This window comes from Chiloscyllium plagiosum, unplaced genomic scaffold (assembly GCF_037043375.1).
Source record: "Chiloscyllium plagiosum isolate Xiang-an unplaced genomic scaffold, Cpla_swu_hap1 HiC_scaffold_31, whole genome shotgun sequence".
NCBI classification, from domain to species: domain Eukaryota; kingdom Metazoa; phylum Chordata; class Chondrichthyes; order Orectolobiformes; family Hemiscylliidae; genus Chiloscyllium; species Chiloscyllium plagiosum.
The window spans coordinates 14,948,922-14,975,906 of record NW_028270169.1 but is presented as its reverse complement, the minus strand read 5'-3'; the positions used below and the strand labels follow the sequence as shown (position 1 = coordinate 14,975,906).

At 42.4% G+C, this 26,985-nt stretch overlaps 1 protein-coding gene across 1 annotated transcript; it reads left to right on the top strand.

Annotated features, from left to right (window-relative positions):
• Window positions 1–4,368: 4,368 nt before the first annotated feature.
• On the top strand, window positions 4,369–24,990 carry LOC122563948 (nitric oxide synthase, inducible-like). The gene is made up of 26 exons (XM_043718272.2): window positions 4,369–4,743; window positions 5,792–5,843; window positions 6,699–6,812; window positions 7,331–7,479; window positions 8,213–8,375; window positions 8,488–8,579; window positions 8,950–9,091; window positions 10,234–10,373; window positions 10,508–10,682; window positions 11,473–11,574; window positions 12,385–12,579; window positions 13,277–13,359; window positions 13,687–13,831; window positions 14,740–14,844; window positions 15,416–15,468; window positions 16,391–16,565; window positions 17,516–17,648; window positions 17,787–17,865; window positions 17,981–18,171; window positions 18,920–19,077; window positions 20,272–20,482; window positions 20,949–21,036; window positions 21,153–21,274; window positions 22,127–22,275; window positions 23,322–23,516; window positions 24,021–24,990. Exons 1-26 carry the CDS (start codon window positions 4,628–4,630, stop codon window positions 24,069–24,071), a joined length of 3,378 nt encoding a protein of 1,125 aa, XP_043574207.2. The 5' UTR covers window positions 4,369–4,627; the 3' UTR covers window positions 24,072–24,990.
• The last annotated feature ends 1,995 nt before the right edge of the window (window positions 24,991–26,985 follow it).

Below are 26,985 nucleotides of genomic sequence, written 5' to 3'. Positions count from 1 at the left end.
AAGATCTCACAGAAAGGCAATTAGACCATTTCTGTTTAGTTACTCTCGTGGAGATGGGTCTGGTGACTCAGAGGCCAGGAGAACTCCCTATCCTTTCTTGAACAGGGTGTTCTATACCTCTCCAGGAGGCAGACAGGAACTCACAGCAGCAGCCCATCTGAAGAACCACATGCACAGGGATCTTAAACAGAGCAAAAGGTTTGCTCTTCCCTTTGGGTAACTTGGGCAGAATCAAGTTACAACGTGGGACATCCAAATGAATTACCAGCTGAATTGTAATGCCAAAGTGGGGAAGGATATTTGAAAATAAAATGTGATCTATTAAAATACCATCCACAGATTAATTAACCAAATTTATAACCAGGAAACTTGAAGAGCTTTTCATTAGGGTAACTCACTGGACCACACTCCTGGGCCTCCCACTCTATAACATTGATGTGAAGTTGAACTGCAACTTCAATATTGCAGTTGAACAGAAAGACTGCAATGTTCAACAAGATGGCTCCCCACTATGTTCTCAAGGACCATTAAAGACAAGCATCAAATGCTGGTTTTGCCAGTGACCCCCACATTGTACAAATAACTATATTTTAGAAATGTATTGCTTTACAGCCAAAGCTACATTTTTCATTGCGACTGTCAAATTTATCAGCTACCATAGATTCCAGGTTGAGTCGAGAATGTGGTGCTGGAAAAGCACAGCAGGTCAGGCTGTGAGTCCTCATTGCTGATGAAGGGCTTTTGCCCAAAACGCCAATTCTCCTGCTCCTCAGATGCTGCCTGACCTGCCGTGTTTTTCTAGCACCACACTCTCGACTCTGATCTCCAGCATCTGCAGTCCTCACTTTCTCCCAGTGGATTCCAGGTTGAATCTACTGTCTAAGTTAAATTAAATGATCTCAAGTAAGAGCAGGAAAAAATGTGAACCATTCATCCTGAGCTGGATTAGGAAATATCCCAATTTAGCAGTATACCAGGACCCATGATCCCTAATGGAAATTATTTAAGTAGTAGGATTAAAATCAGCTTTGATGTGCCTGAGTTCAAAAGGAAAAAACGATTTCCATTTTGCTATGTCCATCACAGCTTTCAGGCATGCTGAAGTGTTGTAAGACCAATGAAGTAGTCTTTTGGACTGTTGTAATTTAGGAAGTGCCTCAGCGAGCTTCCACAAACATAATGACGCTGACTAGAAATTCCAAATTAGTGATGTTAATTGAGGGATAACTACTGCCTGGGACATTAGGGGTAAAACTACTACCCTTTTTCAATGGTACATTGGGATTTTTACATCCACCTGAGAAAACAGATAGAGTTTAGGTTTTACAACTCCTCTGAGAGACAGCACCTCCATGACAGACTCTAGATCAGATGTTGCAGTCCCCAGAGTTTGAACGCACAACCTGCCAACTCAGAGGGTGGGATGCTCACCCAACAAGCTTCAACACAATCAAAGATTCTATATGGACTCAGCAAAAGGAAGGAAATTGGCAAATGGAGAACAGACGCAGCCTGTATTCAGTACATCAGTGTCGCTAATGTCTGAGGAATGATTCAGCTAAACCTCACATCCTGTGGGAAGGTCAGAGTAATGGGTCAGAAGCAGATTGCAGGTCTAATTCCTCTCTGTAGGCATGAAGAAACATAGAAACAGAGGGAGGCCATTCAGCCAGTAAACTTTGTTCTGTCAGCCAATTAAACCTGTACCATAACTCCACCTCACTGTCATCGTTTTGTAATTCATAACACTGGGGTGGAACAAATACCTGCTGATCTCAGCTCTGACATTTTTCAATTGGCCACCAATCTCAACAGCTTTTGGGAACAGAAAGTTACACATTTCCACAACCTTCTTTTTGTCTGAAGAATTGCTTCCTGAACAGCCTGGCTATAATATTATGGTTGTACCTCACTTTGAACTCTTTCCAGCAAAAGAGGGAGATTCACCCTTTAATGTTAACAATTCATCTTTAACTGTTACCAACATGAAATATTGCACCACTTTCCTGTTTCTTTCCATTAAGGCACTGCTAAAATGCAGAGTTTCAAACTGGTCACTGGGACATGGGCAATATTGACAAGATGGCATCAGTAGTGGACAGAAGGGCTTCTCAATGGGTAAATGTCTATGGTGGGACTATAGTACTAAATGTGTTTTTGGATTAAGCTAGGGCCATTTGGTCTGCACTACCCACCATTCACTCTTACTCCTCTGCCTGAACCGTATTTAAAAGATTTGTACAGCCCATCACAGTCTCCAGTGTTCTGTGCACAGAGAAACAAACAATTCTCATTCCTTCATTGCAACATGCAATAATCAGACTCCTAATTCAGTGCTTTACTCTCCAGTGCCTGCATTCCCTTTCCTCAGGATTAAACCTGACCATGCATCTCATAGATCAGCCTGGGTTCCCTTAAGTATCTGATCTCCAGAGAAGATTGGAGTGGTCATTCTGAGTAGGAAGTGAGGGGAAATGAAATCGCCCTGAGTTGTTGCTGGGACATACAGGAGAAAGTACACTTTGTGCTCATTGTCCAAAGGCACTCTTAAAGAATAAGAATGAGCAAGGCACTGGTGGGTGGTGTTTGTGCACATTCAGCCTTCAGAAATGAAAGGGGGTGTATAGGGACAAGGAGGAAATTCTGTTTATTGTTTCAAAAATTAGCCAATGAATATCTGGTTCACTAATGTCCTTCAGGGAAGGAAACTGCCATCCATGTGTGACTCCAGACCCACAGCAATGATCTGAACCATCAACACCCTTTCTCCACCATCACCCTACTCCCACTAACCCGCTCCCACCCTCAAACTGTAGCATAAATGCTGTCCCTCCACACTTCACTTCAGCTCTGATGAAGAGTCATCCAGACTCAAAACGTTGGCTTGCTCTCTCTCCAAGGATGCTGCCTGACCCGTTGTGATCCCCAGCATTTGTTGTTTTCACCACAGCAGCGTGGTTGATTCTTAACTGCCCTTTGGGCAATTAGGGATGGGCAATAAATGCTGGCCCAGCCAGTGACACCCACATCCCATGAATGAATAGAAAAAAATCGATTTACACACTACCTAGTTTATTAAGTGATTTAACATTGCAAGAGTGTTGCCCTCAAATCAATTCATTGTAAAACTACGATTTTCAGTGAATGTGTTTATTTTTCTTTACACTGGTGCATATAGGCTGCTTTCTCAATAGATTTGCAAATCATGACTAACACACACAATAAGCTTCTGATCTGAATCTGGCTGTCAGCTAAAGGGAAGATTTCCAGTGAGGTGTTTCCAGAACAACAGGTCAAGTGGAGTGCAGCAAAGCACCACGTTGGACAGTTTTGTAAGTGGCTGGTTTGTAATTATAATTGGGTATCAGTCAATGCGCACAGTGGGCAAGTGGAGGGGAACTTGAATCTGTGTGGCCAATGCTCCCACATCTTGCTGAGCAACTCAGTGACAAGAAATCACATTCAAGGTGTATGGCTGCTGCTCTGTCAGCACTGAGTGCATAGCAAGATCCCACAAACAGAATGCTTTTGATGGCATTCATTGGATGTTGAATGCTGACCAGGCATCTGGGGTTTCTCAGCAAAATTAAATAGATGCTGAAAATCCAAAATGATAAGAGAGAACATTGGAGAAACTCAGCAGGACTGGAAGCATGGACTCTGCTTTCTGTCCACAGATGCTGCCAGACCTGCTGAGTTTCTCTAAAGAGCTGCAGATGCTGTATATCAGAAACTAAAGCAGAAATTGCAGGAAAAGCATTCTCAGGGGAAAGGTCATTCCTTCAACTCTTGATTTATTTCCACAGACTCTGCCAGACCTGCTGAGCTTTTCCAGCAATTTCTGAGTTTCTCCAGCGCTTGCTGGGGCTTCCAAAATAGGTTTCAGGAGGTCTTCAGCGTTCACGGGGTGGGTGAAGGGGGCAAGGGTGGTCATCTTCAAAGCTTTTCACTGTGCCTCGGCACACGCGACAATCAATTCAATTCAGCAGTCAGTTCCCTCAGAATGTACCACCCTCCCTGTGCCCTGGCAGAATCAGTAAATGGAGAGTTGTCCACTCAGGTCACAATTAAATAGGAATCAGGTTAGAGTCTTGAGTTAAGAGGCTTCGAAATCTGATGGATCTTCCGAGAAAAGCAAATTTGTTTGAAGGAAAACACGAGTGCCCGAGGGGAGGAGAGGGAGGTCTGCTGAGACGGGCGGAGCTAGGGGAAGGTCCCAGTGATTCGCATGCATGGAAATATTGTCGTGACGCGGTCACTGTTGCAATCGGTGACGGTCTGACGTTTTCAGCCAGGAAGCTCGGAAAGAAAGCTGGGGGGGAGAGGGGGTTTCCTGAATTGCAGTGCTCGGGTTTGAGCATGTTTTGCATAAGGAAGGTGTCACTCTTGAGACGCTTGAAGTATAAATAAGGCACCTCCAGCGCCGAGCTCCGTACAGTTGGAGTCAGTGACACCAACACTGAGCTGTAAAACCGCAACTTTCCCGGTGCAAGATAACCGCTTTGTCGTTGTCGGACCTTTCGTTGCTCGTTCGTTCAAGGAGAGGAGGATATCAGCAAACAAACAACAAAAAAAAAACTTCTTTCCGCTCATCGCTGAAACAGAGTAAAGGAGACATCGAAGCAAGATGCTGTGTCCTTGGAGCTTCCTGCAAAGACCCAGGTACAGGGGCAAATATGAACCCGGGCCGAAACCAGCAGCGGACCTGAACAATAATGAAATCGACACCAGCAAAGAGAAAAGGTACAGTTTTAAATTCAACTTGATAACAGTCATGCCAACCTGCTTCAGGAAACTGAAGTTCAATTTGTAAAGACAGTCCCCCTCCGTACAGCCTGACAAATTACTGTTCAAACGATCTGTTAATTTGTTATAAATGTGACTTGCAGGCATTAATGAGGAAGGAGGCGAGAGATTTGATTCTTTTTATGTTATAGTTTTTATACATTTAGCATGTTTTATACCCAGAAATAAACATTTAAACCGTTCTAATTATTCCAGCATCAGTTTCCCTCCTTTGTTTATTTTGATTTGGAGATCAGAGCTGAAAATGTGTTGCTGGAAAAGCGCAGCAGGTCAGGCAGCATCCAAGGGGCAGGGGAATCGACGTTTCAGGCATGAGCCCTTCAGGACATTCCTGAAGAAGGGCTCATGCCCGAAACGTCGATTCTCCTGTTCCTTGGATGCTGCCTGACCTGCTGCGCTTTTCCAGCATCACATTTTCAGCTCTGATCTGCAGTTCTCACTTTCTCCTAGATGCCGGTGTTGGACTGGGGTGTACAAAGTTATAAATCACACAGCACTTGCACTTGTCACCTCGACAACCACCTGGTGAAGGAGCAGCGCTCAGAAAGCTAGTGCTTCCAATTCAAACTGTTGTGTGATTTTTAACTTTGTTTATTTTGTTTAGTGTTGGCATTTGTGAAAATGCATTTTGTGAAAACAAATGCTGGGAGCGAATGGGGATGGACCCACGTTAAAGGGTTTCTCCGAGCAGCTGTAGTTTATTTTGTTTATCGAATTATTTGGTAAAATAGCGACTCAAACCTTAGGAAACCACCTGGTGGATCGAATGTAAACTAAAAAGCGATATTTTAACGAATCATTTCTCTCTGTTTAAAGCAATTCATTGTATCCCCTTTAAGTTAAAGCGAACAGGCGTCGGTCAGATGAACTTAGATGGCTCAGTTGTTCTTTGCTTTTTTAAATATAAAAAAATACATTTTGATAGAAAGTAGTGTGTTCAGACAGTGCGGTCTGAGTTAACGATGTCACCTGATTCTCCCTCCAGCCTTATGAATGGGCACATTCCGAACTTTAAGACCGACAGCGCAGGCTCTGAGGTGAGTGGATTCCTACATCAAAGCAGGAATTTCGTTCGCAAATAGCGTCCAAATCGGACTCACTTTAAATGTGACCTAATTCGTACGAAACCTCTGACTAATTGGAACGATAAGTGAGAGCATCCGAACCCAACTCATTAGAAGCTAGGAGTTTTAGAGGAAGGTAACTTTGAAAATAGACCACATTTTAAGATGTGTTTCTGCACTGACTAGATTATTGTTACTTAGCCCTGACGCTTTTGGACGTGAGTTCATGAAACCGAAGAGATTTCCTACAAATTTTCACAATACACGTAATTGGTTCGCATTCCAGACTATAATAGACAAAAAAAAATTTACGGATATTGGAAATCTGAAACAAAGAATAGAAATTGCTGGGGAACCTCCACAGGTCTGGTAGTGTCAGTGGAGACAGAGTTCACGTTTCGAGCCCAGTATGACTGCTTCAATTCTGCAGCGATTCTTATTTTAGACTTTTCCAATTCGGGGACCTCGACTCAGTATAACTTTCAAAGCAAACTGCAGGGGCGAGATCCGGAAACCCGGGAACGAATTCGTAATTCAATCCCCGTGTTAATGCAATGCGATTCCTTTAAAACTATCTGTTATCAGTACTGCGAGAACTGACGATGAGATAGGGGCAAACTGTACGAGCGAATTTAGATATTTTTTATGTTACAAATTTATTTATTTAGAATAGTCTCGTGCTTTTATATAGAAAGGATATATATTTTAAATCAATTACTTTCTAATTATCGTAATATTAAATGTCCTGCTTCCTAAATTAAGTGTTGATGCTGTACTCTTGATTATTTACACCAACTGACTGTATTTTTGTCTGTTATTTGTCAATAGCCGCTTCCCATGAAAGGACCCATGCGTTGTCCTTATGCCCCAAAGTTTGTGAAACTGACCAACATGGAGAATGGGAGCATCCTGCAGGATACCCTGCATCAGAAAGCAGTCAAGGTAGGAATTGTTCAAAACCTCCTTCACCCAGTTGGACATTGTCGACACAGCCAGTGTCCTCCATCTGTTGTGTTTGAAAAGTACAGTGGGGAGACTACAGATAGATTAATAGAGATGTACAGCACGGAAGCAGACCCTTCGGTACAACCCGTCCATGCCAACCAGATATCCTAATCCAATCTAGTCCCACCTGCCAGCACCCGGCCCATATCCCTCCAAACCCTTCCTATTCATATACCCATTCTTTTAAATGTTGCAATTGTACCAGCCTCCACCACTTCCTCTGGCAGCTCATTCCATATAAGTACCTGCTCATCTTCATCCATGGGACAGTCCATTGTCAATTGGAAGTAACATTATTTTTACATGCATTAAAGATCAATTCTACCCAAAAACAAATAACTGGTCCTAATCCCTGTTTGAGATGAGAAAGGTAGAACTAAATGACAATATTTGAAAAGATTTTGTTTGCATGAATCTGATGTGAACCCACCTCTTTCCCTCACTGTCTGCTTTAGAACATGCCATGCCAATCTTCCACCTGCAAAGGCTCTGTAATGACTCCGAAAGCCATGACCAGACAAACCCGAGATAAGCCCGTACCACCAGAGGAAATCCTGCCTCAGGCTATTGACTTCATCAAGCAATATTATGAATCCTTCAAAAGGTAAGTAGAGCATATTCTCAGTGCATGGAGTCACCTCTCTCCTGGATACTGGTAATTTCTCTTCTGATTTCCCCTGATCGATGGGGTCTTACAGGGCTGGGACCCCATGCTACTATGTACAGGTAGTAGGGTGGCACGGTGGCTCAGTGGTTAGCACTGCTACCTCACAGCACCAGGGACCTGGGTTCAATTCCAGCCTCAGGTGACTGTCTGTCTGTGTGGAGTTTGCACATTCTTCCCGTGTCTGCATGGGTTTCCTCTGGGTGCTCCGGTTTCCTCCCACACTCCAAAGAAGTGCAGGTTTGGTGATTTGGCCATGCTAAATTGCCCAGTGTTCAGAGATGTGTAGGTTAGGTGCATTAGTTAGGGGAAATGTAGAGTAATAGGGTAGGGGAATCGGTCTAGTAGATTACTCTTTGGAGGGCTTGTTGGGCCAAAGGGCCTGTGCCCACACTGTCGGGATTCTTAAAAGAAAAATAACAGGGCACTCAAACTCCATTCTGTGGAGCCTGCCCTGCTTCAGTTAGAATTTGACCAAACTACAAAGGAATTTTTCTTATCTACCTGGAGATTTTAAATTCACTTGACAAGAAAAGACCACGTAATTATGTTCCAGAAACTTGCTAATCGGATCAAAAGCACATTGCGTGGTTCGATGACATGTTACTATAAGTGTTGGGATTGGGCTAAGTCTCTGGGTTAATCACACTGCTCTTCCTCTTCCCACTCCTAGCCCCAGAACCGAGGAACACCTGACCCGAATCGAGGAGGTTACCAAAAGCATCACGGAGACAGGCACATACGATCTGACCTATGAGGAGCTGGTGTTCGCATCCAAGCAAGCCTGGCGCAATGCCCCTCGGTGCATTGGCCGTATCCAATGGTCTAACCTCCATGTAGGTAGCCTTCTCTTTCTCACTGTTACTCCCATAGCTTTTCATTTCTTTTCCCCTTCGGACTGGCGAATGAACCCACCAACATCTGATATCTACGTCTGTGTCTCTGCAGGTGTTTGACGCTCGGAAATGCACCACTGCGAAGGAGATGTTTGAACACATGTGCACCCACATAAAGTATGCAACCAATGATGGAAATTTAAGGTAGGAGCCAGGAAACATTCTCATCACAATTCTTTAGAACACCTAATGTTATCCTTAAGATGGCACTGCTAATGCTGGGGATCTAACACACACATTATTAATCGCTGCCCTATGGCACAGAATTTGAATAATATTAAAAAAAAAGAGACTTGTTGTCAAGAGCTTTCCATCTTGCAAACATCAGAACAGCAATGCAAGAATACCAAATCTCAGTAATAATCACAAGAAAAGAACAAGTTTGTATAGAGCCTTAAAGTACGTCCCAAAGTGCTGTACAGGCAATGCAGGACAATTAAAATGTGCTTATTGTGGTAAGATAGAAAAAAAAAGTTATGTTCTTTTTCATTCACTGGATAATTTTATTCTGCAGATCCACCATCACCGTCTTCCCTCAAAGGACTGACGGAAAACATGACTTCAGAATATGGAACAGCCAGATGGTCCGTTATGCAGGGTACCAGTTGCCTGATGGCTCTATCATTGGAGATCCAGCTGGAGTTGCATTCACACAGGTAAGCTATGAAGCTCTTTGCGTATCTGGCATTATATCCAATGGATGAAGTTATCTTTCTGTCACTGCTGCAAATTGCTAAGAAGGCCACGCATTCCTCACAGTTGGTCAAGGGAACTTAGAGTCACCTTCAACCCTTCAAAATCTGTTCCTATTGATTTATGAATCCAATAGCAAGTGATGATCACTAGAGTTTCCAATCAATAGGAACTAATCTAATTTATAAGAAGTGGAGGGGTGATGGGGGAGGTCAGACTAAGCATTCTCTTTTCAAATGGAATGGGGGTGCAGACATAAGTTAAAGCTGAAGATGTTAGAAATAAGGAAAGATTAGGACAGAGATTTGTATACAACGGACACTTTAGTTGTGAAGTAATTTTGGGGAATAGACAAATAAACAACATGGGGCAACAAGATCCTCTTGTAGTGAGAGTGCAGGAGATAATGTAAATGAACAGAAGGAGTTCAGCTCTATCAAAAAAAATGTCAGGCTTCATTAGATCATTTATTTTTCCTAACATTCAAATATTGCTATGTTCTCATTAAAATTACCATTGGAATCCCTAGAACTAATTGAAAGAGGGGAATTAAATAAATACTTAAAATGAAGTCTGGCTATAGCAAAAGTTCAAGAATGTTGGATGAATTGTCTGGTTCCTTCAAAAAGGAGGTACAGGCACAATGGGCCAAATGGCCTTCTTTGATGCTACAGCATTCTATGATTCATATGTTCATTCTGCAAGTATTCATATTGACAGGATTTCCCCATTGAATGCTGTACAATCCCCTAGGCAACACTAAACAGTGTCTGCTTTTTATTGTTCTCCATACCACTATTGCTTTATTTTCCATTTTCTTAGTAGGCCATTCAGCCCTCAACACTGTCCTTCTGTTCAGTTAGTTTATGGCTGATCTATAACTCAACTCCACTTACCCATCCTTAATCTCTCTTGGTTGATACCCAAGTTTTTTTTCTCAGCCTTTACCATCCATTGTGGCTGTTTACCTATAATGAAAGAGTGATTTCTAATAGGCCAGATGTATAACGTAATTGTTATGTAGCTATGCTCAAGTGCTCTTTGAAGGCTACCGTAAGATCATGCTTAGTATTCAAAAAAAGAGTTGTATCTGTGTTATTTTCAGGTGTGCATTGACCTTGGCTGGACCCCCCGCTTTGGACGCTTTGATGTGCTTCCTTTAGTCATTCAGGCCAATGGTCAGGATCCAGAAATATTTGAATTTCCACCAGAGCTCATCCTTGAAGTAGAAATTGAGCATCCAAAGTAAGTTCAAACTTCCAATCATTTATCAATACCAGATTTATAATTCCAATCCATCTACATATGTCCATCTACCATGGTTTAATATTCTACAATGCATTGAGTCATGTAACTAATACTTCTGTTGTTACCTGCAGGTTTGATTGGTTTAAGGAAATGGGTCTCAGGTGGTATGTTCTGCCTGCTGTGGCCAATATGCTGCTCGAAGTTGGAGGTCTGGAGTTTCCTGGTTGCCCTTTCAATGGCTGGTATATGAGCTCTGAGATTGGTGTTCGAGACTTCTGTGATGTTCAGCGATACAACGTACTAGAGGTAAGGCCAGCTTTGATCCATCAGCCACACAAGAATATTTTCTGATCGTCAATCCCGCCAGATGTACTTTTCCTGGTTCTATTTCTGTAAACTGCTACATGGTTGTATATGATAAAGAAGCTTGAAGTGGAACAGTTGAGAAATAACTCATCATTATTGAGCTATTTCCCTTGTGCACCGACTATAGCCTGTCTAAAATCAAGATCTCTGTATTATAGGAAACAGTACAAGTTGTAAACAAAGGCCTCTGACAGTCGCTAGTACACCAGTCAGCAACTGAATACAGAGCTTCCTCCTACAGTTTCCAAAGAAAGGATTGAATTACACTACTAATTGGCAAATCTCTGTTCACGGCTCAAAGTAAAGGATTTCAGCAAAGTTAAAATCAGTATGAAACAAGATGAGATTCATTAAAGGTCAGATTAAGTCTGGCTTAAGTTTTCAAAACTTCTTGAGAAAGAAAGAAAGTGTGAGAGAGAGTCACATCATTTTGAGACAGCAGGAAATACTCTATTTTGACTGCAGTAGAGTAAAAATGCAGAGAGAATGCAAATGTGGAGCTCAGCAGGAAAGAAGTCTTTAGAGATGCAGACAAAATGCCTTACAACTGAGTAAGAAGTTAGTGTTCACACGCAAAGTTGTCAGCAACAGTTAGCAAAGGCTCTTAAAATACATGAGTAAATATGACGTCTTTGCACATTGGTTAGCAATCAATGTAAAAAGTTAAAGTATTTGTGGGGTTCTTTTTTTTAACATTTGATCAAAATAATTCCTTTTTGTTGGAAAACAGGATATTGGAAAGAGGATGGGATTAGAAACAAACAATCTGGCATCTCTGTGGAAAGACCAAGCATTGGTGGAGATCAACGTTGCTGTGCTCCACAGCTTCCAGGTGAGAAGAGAATAAACATGGTGAACTTCAAGACATTTTTATTTTAGAAACCAGCAGGTAGCCATTTCAGATACAAGCAAAATTATCACATTCAAAACACTCTATCCAGACTGCTGTCCTATTAATGAAATGATTCAATAGCCTGTTAGAATATTAGAAGGCTTTTCACCAATTCGCATCAATGCTATTAATTTAATATAATTCATGAGCATTTCAACTTTTAATGGGATTTCTATTTCACTGAGGCTGAACCAAAAGTAAAATTGACTTAAAGTTAGAAGTCAGATCATTTCTTTTGGGTACATTCCACTATGTTCTCCTGACTGAAGGTCCAGATTGAGAAAAATTTGGCAACAGTATTTCTGGTGGAAAATACTAGAGGAGGCCCATGGAAATGGGGATAACCAATTACACAGTGATTGACAGCACAGACACTGTGAGTGGAGGAGAAGGAATCCATGATTCCCTGCAAAAGCATGAACTTTTCAAAAGAACAGTGCTAAATTCCTACTTTTTCCCTTACCCCAATATCACACAACCCAGAGTGTTTGACATTTGTCTTCAGAGGTGACGCTTTATATCATGAAAGTAGATGAAGCAAATTTCGCCAAACCACTATTGACCAATTCACATAGTAACCCTTCAGTGCTCTGGGAATTAGTGTACAAAATAAGTCACATCATCTTAAGGATAGCTCCCGGGATTTGGTATCGGTACATCAACTTCACCTGTAGGTTTGTCAGGTGCCATCAGATTTTCCATTCATTCACTAGAATGCATTTTGAGCAAGGTGCAATTTTCTTCTTCCAGAAAAAGAATGTGACGATTATGGACCACCACACGGCTGCAGAGTCCTTCATGAAGCACATGGAGAATGAGTTCCGGCTCCGAGGAGGCTGCCCCGGGGACTGGGTCTGGCTTGTCCCACCCATCTCTGGAAGCATCACTCGAGTGTTCCATCAGGAGATTCTGAACTACATCCTCAGCCCCTTCTTTTATTATCAGGTAACTCCCTCCATGTGATACAAATCAAAGGTTAGGGCCCCAAGTGTCATCGAGTCATTGAGGTATGCTGCACAGAAACAGGCTGTTTGGCCCAACCCATCCATACCAACCAGGCATCCTAAACTGTGAAGGGTAAATTGTGAAGTGTTGGCGAATGGTTTTGCAAAATACAGCCAATGAAACAGTGAATTTCCAGCATTCCTTATCCTGTGTCAGTGGTCCATCTGTGGTGCTGGTAGGAAAACTACCATGGAGTTGATGTCTGCAGGTTAAGGAGGAAAGCAATAAGCTGAGATTCTTACTCTCAATCATCACTCCTGACAGAAATGGTATGTCAGTGCACACTGGATCCGGGATTGGAGCACTGTTGTGCGATAATTCAAGGTTTTCAACGCGATCATTAAAAATTAATTCAATCCACACTCTGGTGGATGCTCATATATTAAGACTTCTTTTAAGACTAAGATTGTCTTACTTTTGGACACAAAAGGGATTAAGGGCTACTGGGATGCGGTGGGAAAGCAGAGTTGAAATTAAAAATTAGCCGCGATCCTACTGAAAGTTGGAGTAAACATGGGGGGGGGGGGGGGGTCGCTCTGGTCTTTGTCCATATCTGTGAATTGCGGGGACACTGAAACGTTCAGATTTGAGACCGTATCACTTAACCTAACCACCAGTCAATGTCCTCCAATCACAGGTTGATGCATGGAAGACACACATCTGGCATGATGAAAGCAAGAGACCAAAGAAAAATGAGATCAAATTCAAACATCTAGCAATGTAAGTTCATCCAAAATATTCAGTTTTCTTCAAATGAATTCTCCCCAGCTTTCCTTTGCCCAGTCTGTGTTTCAATCAAAGCTCCCTGCATAATATTTTGTCAAAATGTATTCATTCCTGAGACCTCAAACTTGCCTCTATCTGCCCTTCAACCTTCCACCTCTTTTACAAACTTCTAAAGCCCAAAGATTCTGTAACACCTCTTTTTCATTTGGTGTTGTCTTTGCAAACCTCTTAAATACACTTGCAGCAGAATTGAAGCGATTTCAGCACATTTAGAGGTATGAGCCATTTTGTAAGGATTAAATAATGTTGCTTTCCTTCCAGGGCGGCGCTGTTCAGCTCTGTTCTGATGCGAAAGACCATGATGAAAAGGACAAAGGCTACAATCCTGTACGCAACAGAAACCGGAAAGTCCGAAACCTTTGCCAAAAAGCTGCGCACCTTGTTCAATGGCGCCTTCAACGTCAAGGTAAACAAAAGGAAAGAATGACAGAGTTGCATTTATGTAGCACCATTCACAACATCAGGGTTTCCCCATGTACTTTACAGCCAATGAGTTTAAGCGTAATCTCTGTTGTAACGTGCATAAATCACGAGGGGCATGAATAAGGTAAGTAGACAAAGTCTTTTCCCTGGGGTCGGGGAGTCCAGAACTAGAGGGCAAAGGTTTAGGGTGAGAGGGGAAAAATATAAAAGAGACTAAAGGGCAACTTTTTCACATAGAGGGTGGCACGTGTATGGAATGAGCTGTCAGAGGATGTGGTGGAGGCTGGTACAATTGCAACATTTAAGAGGCATTTGGATGGGTATATGAATAGGAAGGGTTTGGAGGGATATGAGCCAGGTGCTGGCAGATGGAACTAGATTGGGTTGGGATATCTGGTCGGCATGGAGGGGTTGGACTGAAGGGTCTGTTTCCGTGCTGTATGACTCTATAACCAATGTACACACATGGAAATGCCCTTCTGAAACTGAGGCAGAATGGAGGGAATTTAACCCTCCGTGCACAATCTCTGACCTTTTAATGTAGGGCAGAAAACTGAGGAAAATATTCCTTACCCTATTCACTTCAATCATATCACTGTTACATTTACAGAACTGTGAGAACTCTTTTACACATTCCATTGTAAGATAGTTTGAAGAACTGCCTTATTGTAAAGCCAAGATTAGAGTGGTGCTGGAAAAGCACAGCAGGTCAGGCAGCATCCAAGGAGCAGGAAAATCGACGTTTCGGACCTGCTGTGCTTTTTCAGCACCACTCTGTTCTTGACTTGAATCTCCAGCATCTGCAGTCCTCACTTTTGCCTCATTGTAAAGCCATCTATTCATTCAATGTGGTCCTAATGGTTGTTTGGTTGTGATGTTCTTTGTTATCAGGTTGTCTGCATGGATGACTATGATCTGAATGACCTGAGTCAGGAGTCACTGGTCTTGGTGGTGACAAGTACCTTTGGAAATGGAGATTCACCAGGAAATGGAGAGGTGAGCAGCATGTTTTTGGAAGAAGCAAATCTCTTAGCAATGCCTCGCACAATGGGAGCAGGTTTGGTTAAGTTGAACTAAATTAATATATCCTATCCCAGGCTTTGAATAAACGATATGAGTTGTAATCAAAGTTTGCAGTGGGTTATGGGGACATAATTACTAACGCGAATGTCAGTCTGGATACAGAACAATTGTAAAGACAGGAGCTAGGATCAGGACCATGGATTCAGGAGGTAAAGCTTTAATGATTAAAATACTTCACTATCAGGAGAATTGAGCAAAAAGGGACTCTGAGTGGGCTGGACAGGTGAGAAATTATTTTGAGAATGGGCAATCATCTTTCTGAATAGGATAAAAAACTTTGGGAAGGAGGGGTCTGAAAAGATTAGAAAAGGCTGATATGTACACCAGGAAATATATCAAAAATAGGGTTCGACCAAATAGCAAGTGAATTGTAGTAAAGAAATTCAGGGGGAAATGTTATAATTTCTCTTTTTAAGACAGTCCTTTCTGAATGGTGCAAAGTCAATTTCTTCCATTAAAAATGGGGTGCATTTTTTTGTTACAGGTGTTTAAGAAATCCTTGTTTACAAAGAAGCCATTGAAACCATATAAATTCAGGTAAGCATGTATTTCACTTGGTGTCATACCCTCAATTTTGTAGTTGTACCTAATATTTGCAAAAGCTGTGGTTGCTTAGGTGTTCTAGCCATTGTAAAATCAGGAGATTTCATAGCCTTCATAGCTAATCTAGGCTAACTCCTTGCAGGTCAAGTCTTGAAGTTAGAAATGTCCCAAAATCATAGACAACATTTGTCCTGTCATCTGCTCACATACTGTATCGCTGTTCTGTGAGAGCTTGCTGCATATAAATTGACTGCACAACAGCTAGGATTGCACATCTCAAAGGAATTTCTGGGTTAGTGAAAGACCTGCAGTTGCCCTGAGGTTGTGAAAGTTGCTAAATACATACACGCAGCCACCAATTAAATATACTGCCAACTAAGAAAAATTCCATTTGACCTTAGTCTTGTCCGTTTATATTAACAATTAACATTAACACATCAAATTCGCTGTAGTTTGAAACCTGTTAAAGTGTATTTCATCTGTTCCTAAATGTGCTGGAATTTGGGATAATGCATTGTTAGAAAGAGTTTGGGATGGGCAGCCCCACTACTGGATCCTTAGTGTAGCCCTGATCTGCCCCTCATTATGAGACGCTAATTATGAGGTGATTTCCTCACATGGCAAGTTACATTTGTTGCTTGTTAGAAGATAATAAAACATCAGGATGGATAATAAAACTAAGAGACCCACCAAGACTATCTTGGCTGCCACAGCATAGGCAGGTTAAGAGTAGCATAAAAATATATACAGTTAAATTGTTTCTCTGCTGGAAGCTCAAGTGATTTAGTTTATGTGGCACATGCTAAAGGGTGTGGGGGTAGCTGTAACTTATAAAATAGGTAGCTTTATATTTGAGAAAGGGTCTGGTTCATCTGAACTAAAAGTTAATTTGGCTTCTTATGCATCTTCTCTGCAGCTATGCCATCTTTGGACTTGGCTCCCGCATGTACCCACAGTTCTGTGCATTCGCCCACACCCTCGATAAGAAGCTGGCACAGCTCGGGGCAACTCAGTTGGCCCTGACAGGAGAAGGCGATGAACTCGGTGGCCAGGAGGAATCCTTTGTCGACTGGGCCATCACCACTTTCAAGGTAGGCTGCATTTGGCTTGCCACAGGGATTACCTCTTTCCAATATGGCTTTCTACATCTGCAGCTGACGTAGTGGTGCCCTTATGCCAAGTAGTGGAAGTCTCAAGTTTCCCTGTTTCCCTGTTTTGATGCAGAGAGGGTGGGAAGGGCTAACTGACACAGGCTACCTGAGAAAGGAGAGAATCTTTGAAAATCATTTTAATACATTTCAGGACACTTGCAGCCACTGTCACTGAACGCTCTGAGATGATAGCCCTGTTGCACCCTCGTTATGTGCCCCTGTTCCTGTTTAAAATCTCCTGTATATAGCTGAGCATAAGGAGGAATAAGCCTATTCCTATAACTGAAACAAACACCTTCAAGGTCAAGAATGGCTTGGGGTGACTGTCAATGTGTTTCTTTATTTTGTCCAATCTGTGTGATGTCAATGTCACTTGCAAAGGTTAGCATTTATAGTCCATTTGCAGTTGCCCTGAGAAGGTGATGGGTCACCCTGACTTGCTTGGCCATTTCAGAGAGCAGTTAAGCGTCAACTACATTGGAGCCACAAATAAGCCAGTCTCGGTGAGGTCAACAGCTCTCCTATCATAAAGGACATTAGAAGAACAGTTGGGGTTTTTAAGACAACCTGACATTTATACGGTTAATTTTACTGAAGTCTGGAAACCGAATACAAATTGTCCAGCTCCCCTTGTGCTCCCATTCTCTGGATTTCAAATTCAGTCACATCGCCAAATATCCTGTTCACTTCCCCCATTCTGAGAAAGCATCTTATTCTGTGTCACTGTAAACACCGATTGGAAAATGTGATTTAAAACACTTTGTGCTATACGGAAAAAAACTCCGATATCAGTCACATTCATGGAGAAATCCTGTAGAACCCTGCAAAACTACTGCAATGTGTACGACATTTTAAAGAATGGTTTTGTTCTTTGTGCTTTTTCGAAACAGACGGCCTGTAAAGCCTTCCACGTGCGTGGGAAGGTGGAGCTGGGTCAATTCAAATCAGCAACCAAGAGTGACGTGTGGGATCCCAGCCGCTACAGATTCGCAACAGAGACAAGGCCTCTGGACCTGTGTGCAGGTAACCATTCACTTCCACACTTTGTGCTGCAATGGCTACCCAGCCAACCTCTCATTGCTTAGGGGGGTCATTTTAAACTTACAAGTTACCATTCAACAGACAGACTAATAATAATAATTGATGTTCTCATTATCTCAGCTCTTTCCAAAATGCAAGGAAAGAAAATTCTGCCGATGAAGTTCAAGCAGAAGAAGGATCTGCAGAGCTCCAAGTCCAGGTCTGCTGGCCTTTTAAAAGTTCTTCTTTTTTTAAATTAATAGCTAAGTCTTTATTTGCAAATCTCTTCAAACTCTTTGTGATCACATGGTTAACGTGAATCTCTCTGGTTATAGCCGATCCACTATTCTGGTCGAACTATCCTGCACAGACACCAAGGAGCTCCAGTACCTGCCTGGGGAACACATTGGAGTTTTCCCTCAGAATCAAGAAGCTCTCGTCAGTGCATTGATCAAAAGGCTCAAAGAGACACCGAGTTCTCACCAGTGTATCCAAGTGGAGGTTAACAATGGCAATAGCATCAAGGGTAAGTAGCACTTTTGAAGTATCTGACTTCCCTTCCTAGTTCTCTTCAGTGGCTTAAACTGATAGAACGGAAAGACCCCACTTGAGATTGCTTTCGGGTGGCACGGTGGCTGAGTGGTTAGAACTGCTGCCTCAGAGCGCCGGAGATCCAGGTTCGATCCACCCTCGTGCGACTGTCTGTGTGGAGTTTGCACATTCTCCCTGTATCTGCGTGGGGTTCATCCTAGTGCTCCGGTTTCCTCCCACAGTCCAAAGATGTACAGGTTAGGTGGATTAGCCATGGGAAATTGCCCGTAGTGTCCAGGGATGTGTGGGTTAGGTGCATTAGTCAGGGGAAATGTAAAGTAATACGGTAGGGGAATGGGTCTGGGTGGGATACTCTTCAGAGGATAGGTGTGGACTTGTTGGGCCATAGGGCCTGTTTCCACACTGTAGGGATTCTATGATTCTAAAAAATATCTATGCCTCTGCTGTTGGACAGAACTGATGCAATCTTCACCTTTGGTCACAATGCAGGTTAAATCAGGACTCCTTTCAAACAAATTATTCAAATCTCCAATTCTCTCCGTGAGACTGCTAAAGGTGCTGACACCCTCCAGTGTCCCATCCACGTGGTCACATGGAAGTTTCAATCTGTTGCCCCTTCGGTTTTTGAAATCCTCCCTGCAATCCTGAAAACGAGTCAGCACAATTCAGGTCCGTCCCTGTCCTGGGTCTTAACTGACAGGATGTTCTCTGCTTTCCCACAGACTGGAAGGTGGACGAGAGATTACCGGCTTGCAGTCTCTCGCAGGCTTTCACCCACTTTCTGGACATCACCACCCCACCCGGCCCTCAGCTCCTGAAGAAGTTCGCCCAGTTAGCGACAGACGAGTCAGAGAAGAATCGACTGCTAGAACTGAGCCAGGTAAGCATGGGCCTATAGTTACCAACCTCATGGAGAGTGTCCGTTTTAAATTCAGACCATAGATCCACCATGCTGTTTTACATCCTATCTTTTGAAGCACTATTATAATACAAAGTTCAACAGCATATTTGAGCACAACAAGAATTCACGCACAGCGGTAAGAAAAATTGCCCAGTGTGTGCCATATTTAGGTAGACTAGGCTGGTGCAGTAGGCTACACTCTGAAGGACATTAGTGAACCTGCTGGGGTTTTTGACACTCCTAGAGTACTTGTCCTAACTGGGGGCAATTCTAATATGAAGAAGGGCTTATGCCCAAAACGTCAATTCTCCTGCTCCTCGGATGCTGCTGTGCTTTTCCAGCACCACACTCTCGACTCTGATCTCCAGCATCTGCAGTCCTTACTTTCTCCTAGTTATTCTAATATAACCCACCCATCAAGAGCCTGACTGGGGTGGATGCAGTGTTGACGTTACAGACCAACTGATTTAATTTTCCACTGAAAGGGGATTTTGGATAAAGTGGGGAGGAGTGAGGTTGAAAAACAGCATTCCACATAATCCTCTTAGATGCCTACCCAGCAAATTTGGTTAAAATTAACCACAATTATTTCTGGCTCCAATTCACAAATTTGTTGGATTTGTTTTTATTTTGTTCTTCAGAAGAAAAAACAAACACAAACAAACAATAAAGAAACCTAAACAGAAAAGAAACAAATATCTTCCCTGAACAAGGTGGGGAGAAAGACAATGAAACTCTTCTCCTCCTCAGTACCAACAGTAACACACTGACTGTAGCACCAGCCAGCACAGAGTCAGTGCCCTAAACTGAGGAGACTCTACATCTCCTGGTTATTTTTTCCTTTTCTCTATCACCACACTACCGTCTAACTGGGATAGAATTTGGTTTCACACTTTAGTACCGTGGAATTTTAAACCAGAACAATTAGAATTATATTTGGAAAGAGACAAAATGAGGAAGAAGGCAGGGATAGGTGGGTGAATGATCATACATTGATAAAGGAGGGTCTAATGAGCTCAAATGATGTGAAATTTCCTTGGGCCATATTATTAGATATATTTTTCAAGAGTCTAAACTTGGAGAAAGGAGCAATTAGAGGTTCACTATGTGCAGGCAAATGTTGTGGATCAGCCAATGTTTAATATTGAATCCCGTTTTTTTGTCACTCCGCAGAATTCCCAGGAGTATGAGAAATGGAAATCTTTTAACAATCCCAACATCCTGGAAGTCCTGGAGGAATTTCAGTCCATCCAATGTCCTGCCTTGTTCCTCCTCACACAACTCATGCTGCTGAAGCCCAGATATTACTCCATCAGTTCATCCTTAGATATGAACCCAGGAGAAATCCATCTGACAGTCGCTGTGGTCAACTACAGGACTAGAGGTAACACAGTCAGATTGCAACTGGACAATCTATTTGCTTTAAAAGGGACAGGGCTAGTGGGCCAGCCAGGATGTTAGAATGTACTGTTAAATAAGAAAGTATCTATTGATCAAACCTTAGGATCAAACTTCTAACAAGGAGTTCTTGGCAGGGTGGGGAACAAATTTGTTTCCATGGTATAGTACTTTACAGAGCTGTTTCCACCCCACTGAGGAATGTGGATAAATAGCCCGGCCATTCAGGCAAGTCAACTCTGCATAGGATCAAAGTTAACTTAGTTTCAATAAGATCAAACCTATACATTGGTCATCAATGAAACATTAGTGTACATTCACATATGTTTGAAAGAGCTGTAATGCTGTATCGATGTTCTGACTGGGTTATTGTGCTAGACCTATTCTGAATGGGTTATGGATAATTTACTGAAATGTGAAAACTGGGAACTAATGGTTTTCTTTATATGTAGATGGCGAAGGCCCTATGCACCATGGCGTCTGCAGCACCTGGTTCAACACACTGGGAAAGGATGAACTGGTTCCATGTTACGTGCGCAGGTAGGTCACCTTGATCCCACCCTTTGAATTTATACCTTGCACGCTCTTCATCTGCTACAGCCATGTCTGTGCCTAAATGGCTCAAAATTAATATCGATGTCATGTCACAATTTCAGCACCGCGGGATTCCACCTGCCAAAGAACCAATCAAAGCCCTGCATTCTGGTTGGCCCAGGAACAGGAATTGCTCCATATCGAAGCTTCTGGCAACAGCGACAGTATGACTCTGAGAAACGAGGTATGTTCAATTTCCTAATGTCCTTGCCTCAGATTTCTACATCCTGGGCTGCACTAGGCAACACGTAGTTGGAGCACAGTCCCTTTCACCAAATTCACAAAGAGCAAGCCTCAGGACAGCTAATTGCTGCCTCACCCACGAACAACTTCTGATCAGTAGATGACGATGTTTCTTAGTCCTATGATTAGATTCCCTACAGTATGGAAACAGGCCCTTCAGCCCAACAAGTTCACACCGACCCTCCGAAGAGTAAGCAACCCAGACCATTCTCCTACCTTATAGTCACCCTTGACACTACAGGAAATTTAGCATGGCCAATTCACCTAACCTGCACATCTTTGGATTGTGGGAGGAAACCGGAGCACCCGGAGGAAACCCACACAGACACTGGGAGAATGTGCAAACTCCACACAGACAGTTGCCCGAGGCCGGAATCAAACCCAGGTCCTTGGTGCTGTGAGACAGCAGTGCTAACCACTGAGCCACTCTATCTAGAAAAGGAAGAATTGCATAACTATTTGAAGGTAATAGCGATGAAAGAGAATGAGGAAATGAGAGCATTTCCCAGATTTCAGCTGACTATTTAATTAGCTATCTATTACTCCTTATATTTTGTTAGGACATTCCCTAAGCATTAAGGAACTAATACTCAAAGACCACACCGTACAATTTCAGGCTGAGCCATTCACATCTTTCCAGCAGTAACAATGACCATGGCTAACACTTGTCTCAGTGATTCATTGATGTTTAAACTACACTATGTCTCTTATTCTCAAATGTCTTTATTGGGTGGGTATTAGACGAAGCTACTCTTCCATGAAACTCACCATTGGTCTGTCTTGTGGCATTTAGGAATTAAAGCTGGTCCCATGACTTTGGTGTTTGGCTGTCGGAACTCAGAGCTGGATCATATTTACAAAGAAGAAACCCTTGCACTTAAAGATAAAGGCATCTTGAAGGGTGTTTACACAGCTTACTCCAGAGAGCCAGGCAAACAAAAGGTAACTTAAACCACTTTCCAGTCAGGAGTACAAATATGTTTTCAAACTAGTTGTGGGCTCCCATCTGGTTCTGTGCCCTGTTACTGAGCCACACTGACCGGCTGGAATGGGACCCAATTAGTTATCCAGCTTGGCGAAGTTATATGGAGGTCAGAAATTATCATTGGCATTGCCACGTTGGCGATCTCATTTGCCTACAAAACAACAGTGACAGTACTTCAAAAGTGTGGAGAAAAAAGTAATTTTTAATCGTAAAGTATTTTAACACCAGCATTGTAAAGAAAAGCAGGAGAATATTCCTATTTTTTGTGAGTGACATTTATCATTCAACCAGAAATAGTGCAAAGAGATTCATCGGTCATTCATCTCATAGCTGTGTGCGAAATTTTGCTGTGCACACGTTGGCGATCTCATTTGCCTACAAAACAACAGTGACAGTACTTCAAAAGTCATTCGCTGGCTGCAATGGTATCTTTCAAATTCTCGACCCCAATGGGCTGTGGATGACCCATTGCCAAGTATATTTCAGACTGTGATCAATAGATTTTTTTGATCACTAAGTAAACCGAGGGCTAGGAAGAGGAAGTGGAGCTGAGGTAAAAGATCAGTCACAGTCTCACTGAATGGTAGGGTAGACTTGAGAAACCGTATGGTCCTGCTTCTATTTCTGAAATTCTGAGGTCGAGTGAGGTTATATGTAAACATAAGTTGATCAGCTATGATGGCTTTGTGGACTCAATGGGCTGAATAAGTCTAGATTAGAGTGGTCTGGAAAAGCACAGAAAGTCAGGCAGCATCGACATTTCAGGCAGGAGCCCTTCATCAGGAATGCTTGTCGGATGCTGCCTGACCTGCTGTGCTTTTCCAGCACCACTGTAATCTTGACTCTGATCTCCCAGAATCTGCAGTCCTCACTTTCGCCTCAATGGGCCAAATGGCCTACTCCTGATCCCACATCTTATGGTCTTGTAAGGTGTTAGCTTCACTGCACAGTACTGCCACATCAATGTATCCTTACATTCTGCTGTCTGCTTCCGTTCCACCAGACATACGTACAAGATATTCTTCGGGAGCAACTGGCCTCTGAAGTCTACAACATACTGCATGAAGGGAACGGGCACATCTACATCTGTGGTGAAATCAAGATGGCACAGGATGTCACTGAAACTCTGAAAGGCATCATTGCTAAGCAGGGTGGCATGAGCATTGAGGATGCTGAGGAATTCCTCACAAAGCTGAAGGTGAGTAATCTCTCCTTTAGTCCATTCCTTGCTCATATTCAATACCATAACTTGCTGTAGATGTCCCAGAAGCTTTTGATTTTGGTTACTCTTCTGTCTGACAGGAACAAAACTCACATTACTATCTGAAACTGCAAAGTCAGCAATTGCAAAATGCACAGAAAAGCTTACCTTTGTCCGATAAGGACACACATGCCTTCCCCTGTAGCTCATGGCCCAGTCACCAAGGTCCAAGAAGCTTAGGAACTGATGAGCAAGAAAGTGTTTGGATACCAAGAAATAGAAGCCAGAAAACATGATGATAAGACAGTTGCATGGACTTCATTATGCATAGAACAAGATTACATGGGTATACAGGGTATACAGGAAGGAAGAACTGTCAGTGCAGATGGTTGTAAAGGGACTTTTACAGCATAGGGTGTGATGTAAGCTGCTTACACATTATTACACATAATTGTTCTACATTTTCTCTACATTGACGTCAATTTCTTCTTTACTTAACAGAACCAGAAGCGATATCACGAAGACATCTTTGGGGCAACATTTCAGAAATAATGGTGCACCCCCAATACGGAACCAAAAAGCACCAAAGAGACAATTGTGCCAACTGATACGAACATTGAAGGAAAATTTGCATTAACAAGGCTTGACTCCTGTCCTGTGCTTATTATGTATCTGCTGGCCAACGTATGGACCAAAATGAATCAAATTTTTATTATAACTTATAGCATTCAATTTCATATTCGCTTTTACAAACACAAGTGGAAATCTAAAGACTTTTAAAAAAAAAATGCACTTTTACGTTTTAGTGAAGTTTTGAGAGAGTTTTTCTTTTCCTTTTTTAAGTTTGCAGTTGCTAATTTCTGGATAATTCAGGAAATCTGTGTTCCAGCAGAAGATCAAAGACTTAATAGTGTCAGAAACTGGTTTGGTCAGGGAAGCATATCATTGGAAAATGTCAATCAATATCAGCCATTTCAGTGTCAATACTAATCAAGCCAGAAATAGATTATTTCCTGGTCCTTGACACTTTCCAAAAATGGCTTTACATGACAGCACCCCAAAAACATTTGGAACAAACTATTGTGACTTTGTTACAGAAACAGATACTGTTCTTCTTATTGATTTTCTATTTTCTGTGCCTTAAATAATATCATAGCATTGCTGAACATGAATTTTGGGCAGCGCTTATGAAAAGCTTACAATTTAAGACCAAATTCAAATTAAGCCAGTGGAAGGCAGGTGAGTCTGATACTTGTTTACAACAGCCAGAATGTTGCAAGAATTGGCTGGTGAAGTCAAGTTTTACTATGCACTTTAATGTAAGAACACAGTGTAATCGAGAGGGCAATATCCAGTATCGACTGACAGATTGAGACTGGCAAAGATTTAGGGTGAGAGTGGCAGCTGGCTGCTATCTATGTAACTAGCATTTGATAAATTATGAGGTTTAATAAAATTATATGAATTGTTACTGTTTTGATTTGTGTTTCTGTCAATACTTTGTTGAACCGTTCTTACTCACTTGCATCTCCAAGCATTATGTCAGAAGATTTAAGGAACAGACTTTTTTTTTAGACAGAGCGGAAGGACAAGGGGAACCCCTCCTCATATTTGGGTCATAGAGAAACAAATTCAAACCATCAAAAGTCAAGATAACCATTTTGGATTAGACACCCATTTATTGCAGGACTGAAGGAGTGCTGTAGTGTTGGAGGTGCCATCTTTCAGAGCAGATTTTTTTAACCTTACAGGATGGGTGTAAAAGATCCCATAAAGGGGAACTGGATAATTTGCCTCAGTATCCTGGTCAACATGGTGTCTCAAACACAATCGTCACAACTGACTATTTACTCAGTATCTCGCCATTGGGTTTTTTGGGGGATCTTGCTGTGTAAAATGGGCTGTCATAATTTGTACAGTGCAACAGTGACCACACTTTAAAAGTAGTGTGTTTTGGGAAACCGAGGCTTTATGTCTGCCATGTCAGCAATCTGAGTAGATCTTTAGTTTGTGGTAGCATTCCACATTAAACTCAAGCGAGTTGTTAACCACAAATCTAAACAGGGCCAGTGGAACCACAGGGTAGTGACCAGCAGTAAGATTTCATGAGGGAGCAAACAAAAGTAGCAACTTTTTAAAAGGCAAAACCTGGAACCAACCGGTTTGCCTAAAGCTGTCCAACAAAACACAAAGCCCTCCAACAGGGCTTTCCCGGTCACAACTCCCATCAGCTTCTTAAAAATATCAATTGACAGTTAAACTGATAATGGAAACTGACCACAGAGATGCAGCCTGGTGGCAGGTGGGGACAAGCTGAAATTCTTCTTCCACTGACCGAAGTTACGATTGGAGGAGCAGGTAGCACAGGAGAGGTGGAACTGTTCCTCTAATCACAGATTCCCTCAGCCCATACTTAAAGGGTCTAGACCCTCCAATCACAGATTCTGTCTGGGATTCTGGATCCTGGCCAATACACAATATACAATGTTGATTCAGGGAGACACAAACAGACTACACCATCCCCCCTCCACCCCTCCCCCAACACCCATGAGCTATTTGGAGGAACTCACTGTTGCAAGTTGCCATTGCATTGTAACACTGACTAGACTTGAACATACTTCATTAGCTGAGGAAAGAATTGAGGCATCCGGCAACAAAACAACCCAAAAGGCTGACCTCAGTGGTGGGCAAATTGTTGGAGGAAATCCTGAGGGATAGGATTTACATGTATTTGGAATGGCAAGGACTGATTAGGGATAGTCAGCATGGCTTAGTGAGACATGATTTCCCAGGCACAAACTTGAATTTTTTGAAGAGGTGGTGATGAAGATCGATGACAGCAGAGCAATGAATGTTGCCTCTATGGACTTCCATAAGGCGTTCAACAGGGTTACACATGGTAGACTGGTCAACAACATTGGATCACATGGGATTCAGGGAGAGCTAGCCAAAATTAGCTTGAAGGTTGGAGACAGAGGGTGGTGGTGGAGGGTTGTTTTTCAGACTGGAGGCCTGTGACTAGTGGTATGCCACAAGGATCGGTGCTGGGTCCACTGCTTTTCATTATTTATATAAATGATTTGGATGTGATCATAGGAAGCATGGTTAGTAAGTTTCAGATGACACCAAATTTGGTGGTGTAGTGGACAGCGAAGACAGTAATCTCAGAGTACAACAGGACTTTGATCAGATGGGCCAACATGCTGACGAATGGCAGATGGATTTAATTTAGATAAATATGGGGTGCTGCATGTTGTTAAGGCAAACCAGGGCAGGACTTATACACTTAATGGTAGGTGCCCAGGGGAGTGTTGCTAAACAAAGAGACCTTGGAGTGCAGATGTATAGTTCCTTGAAGGGGGAGTCACAGGTAGACAGGATAGAGAAGAAGGTGTTTGATACACTCTCCTTTGTTATTCAATGTATTGAGAATAGGAGCTGGGATATCATGTTTGGCTGTACAGGA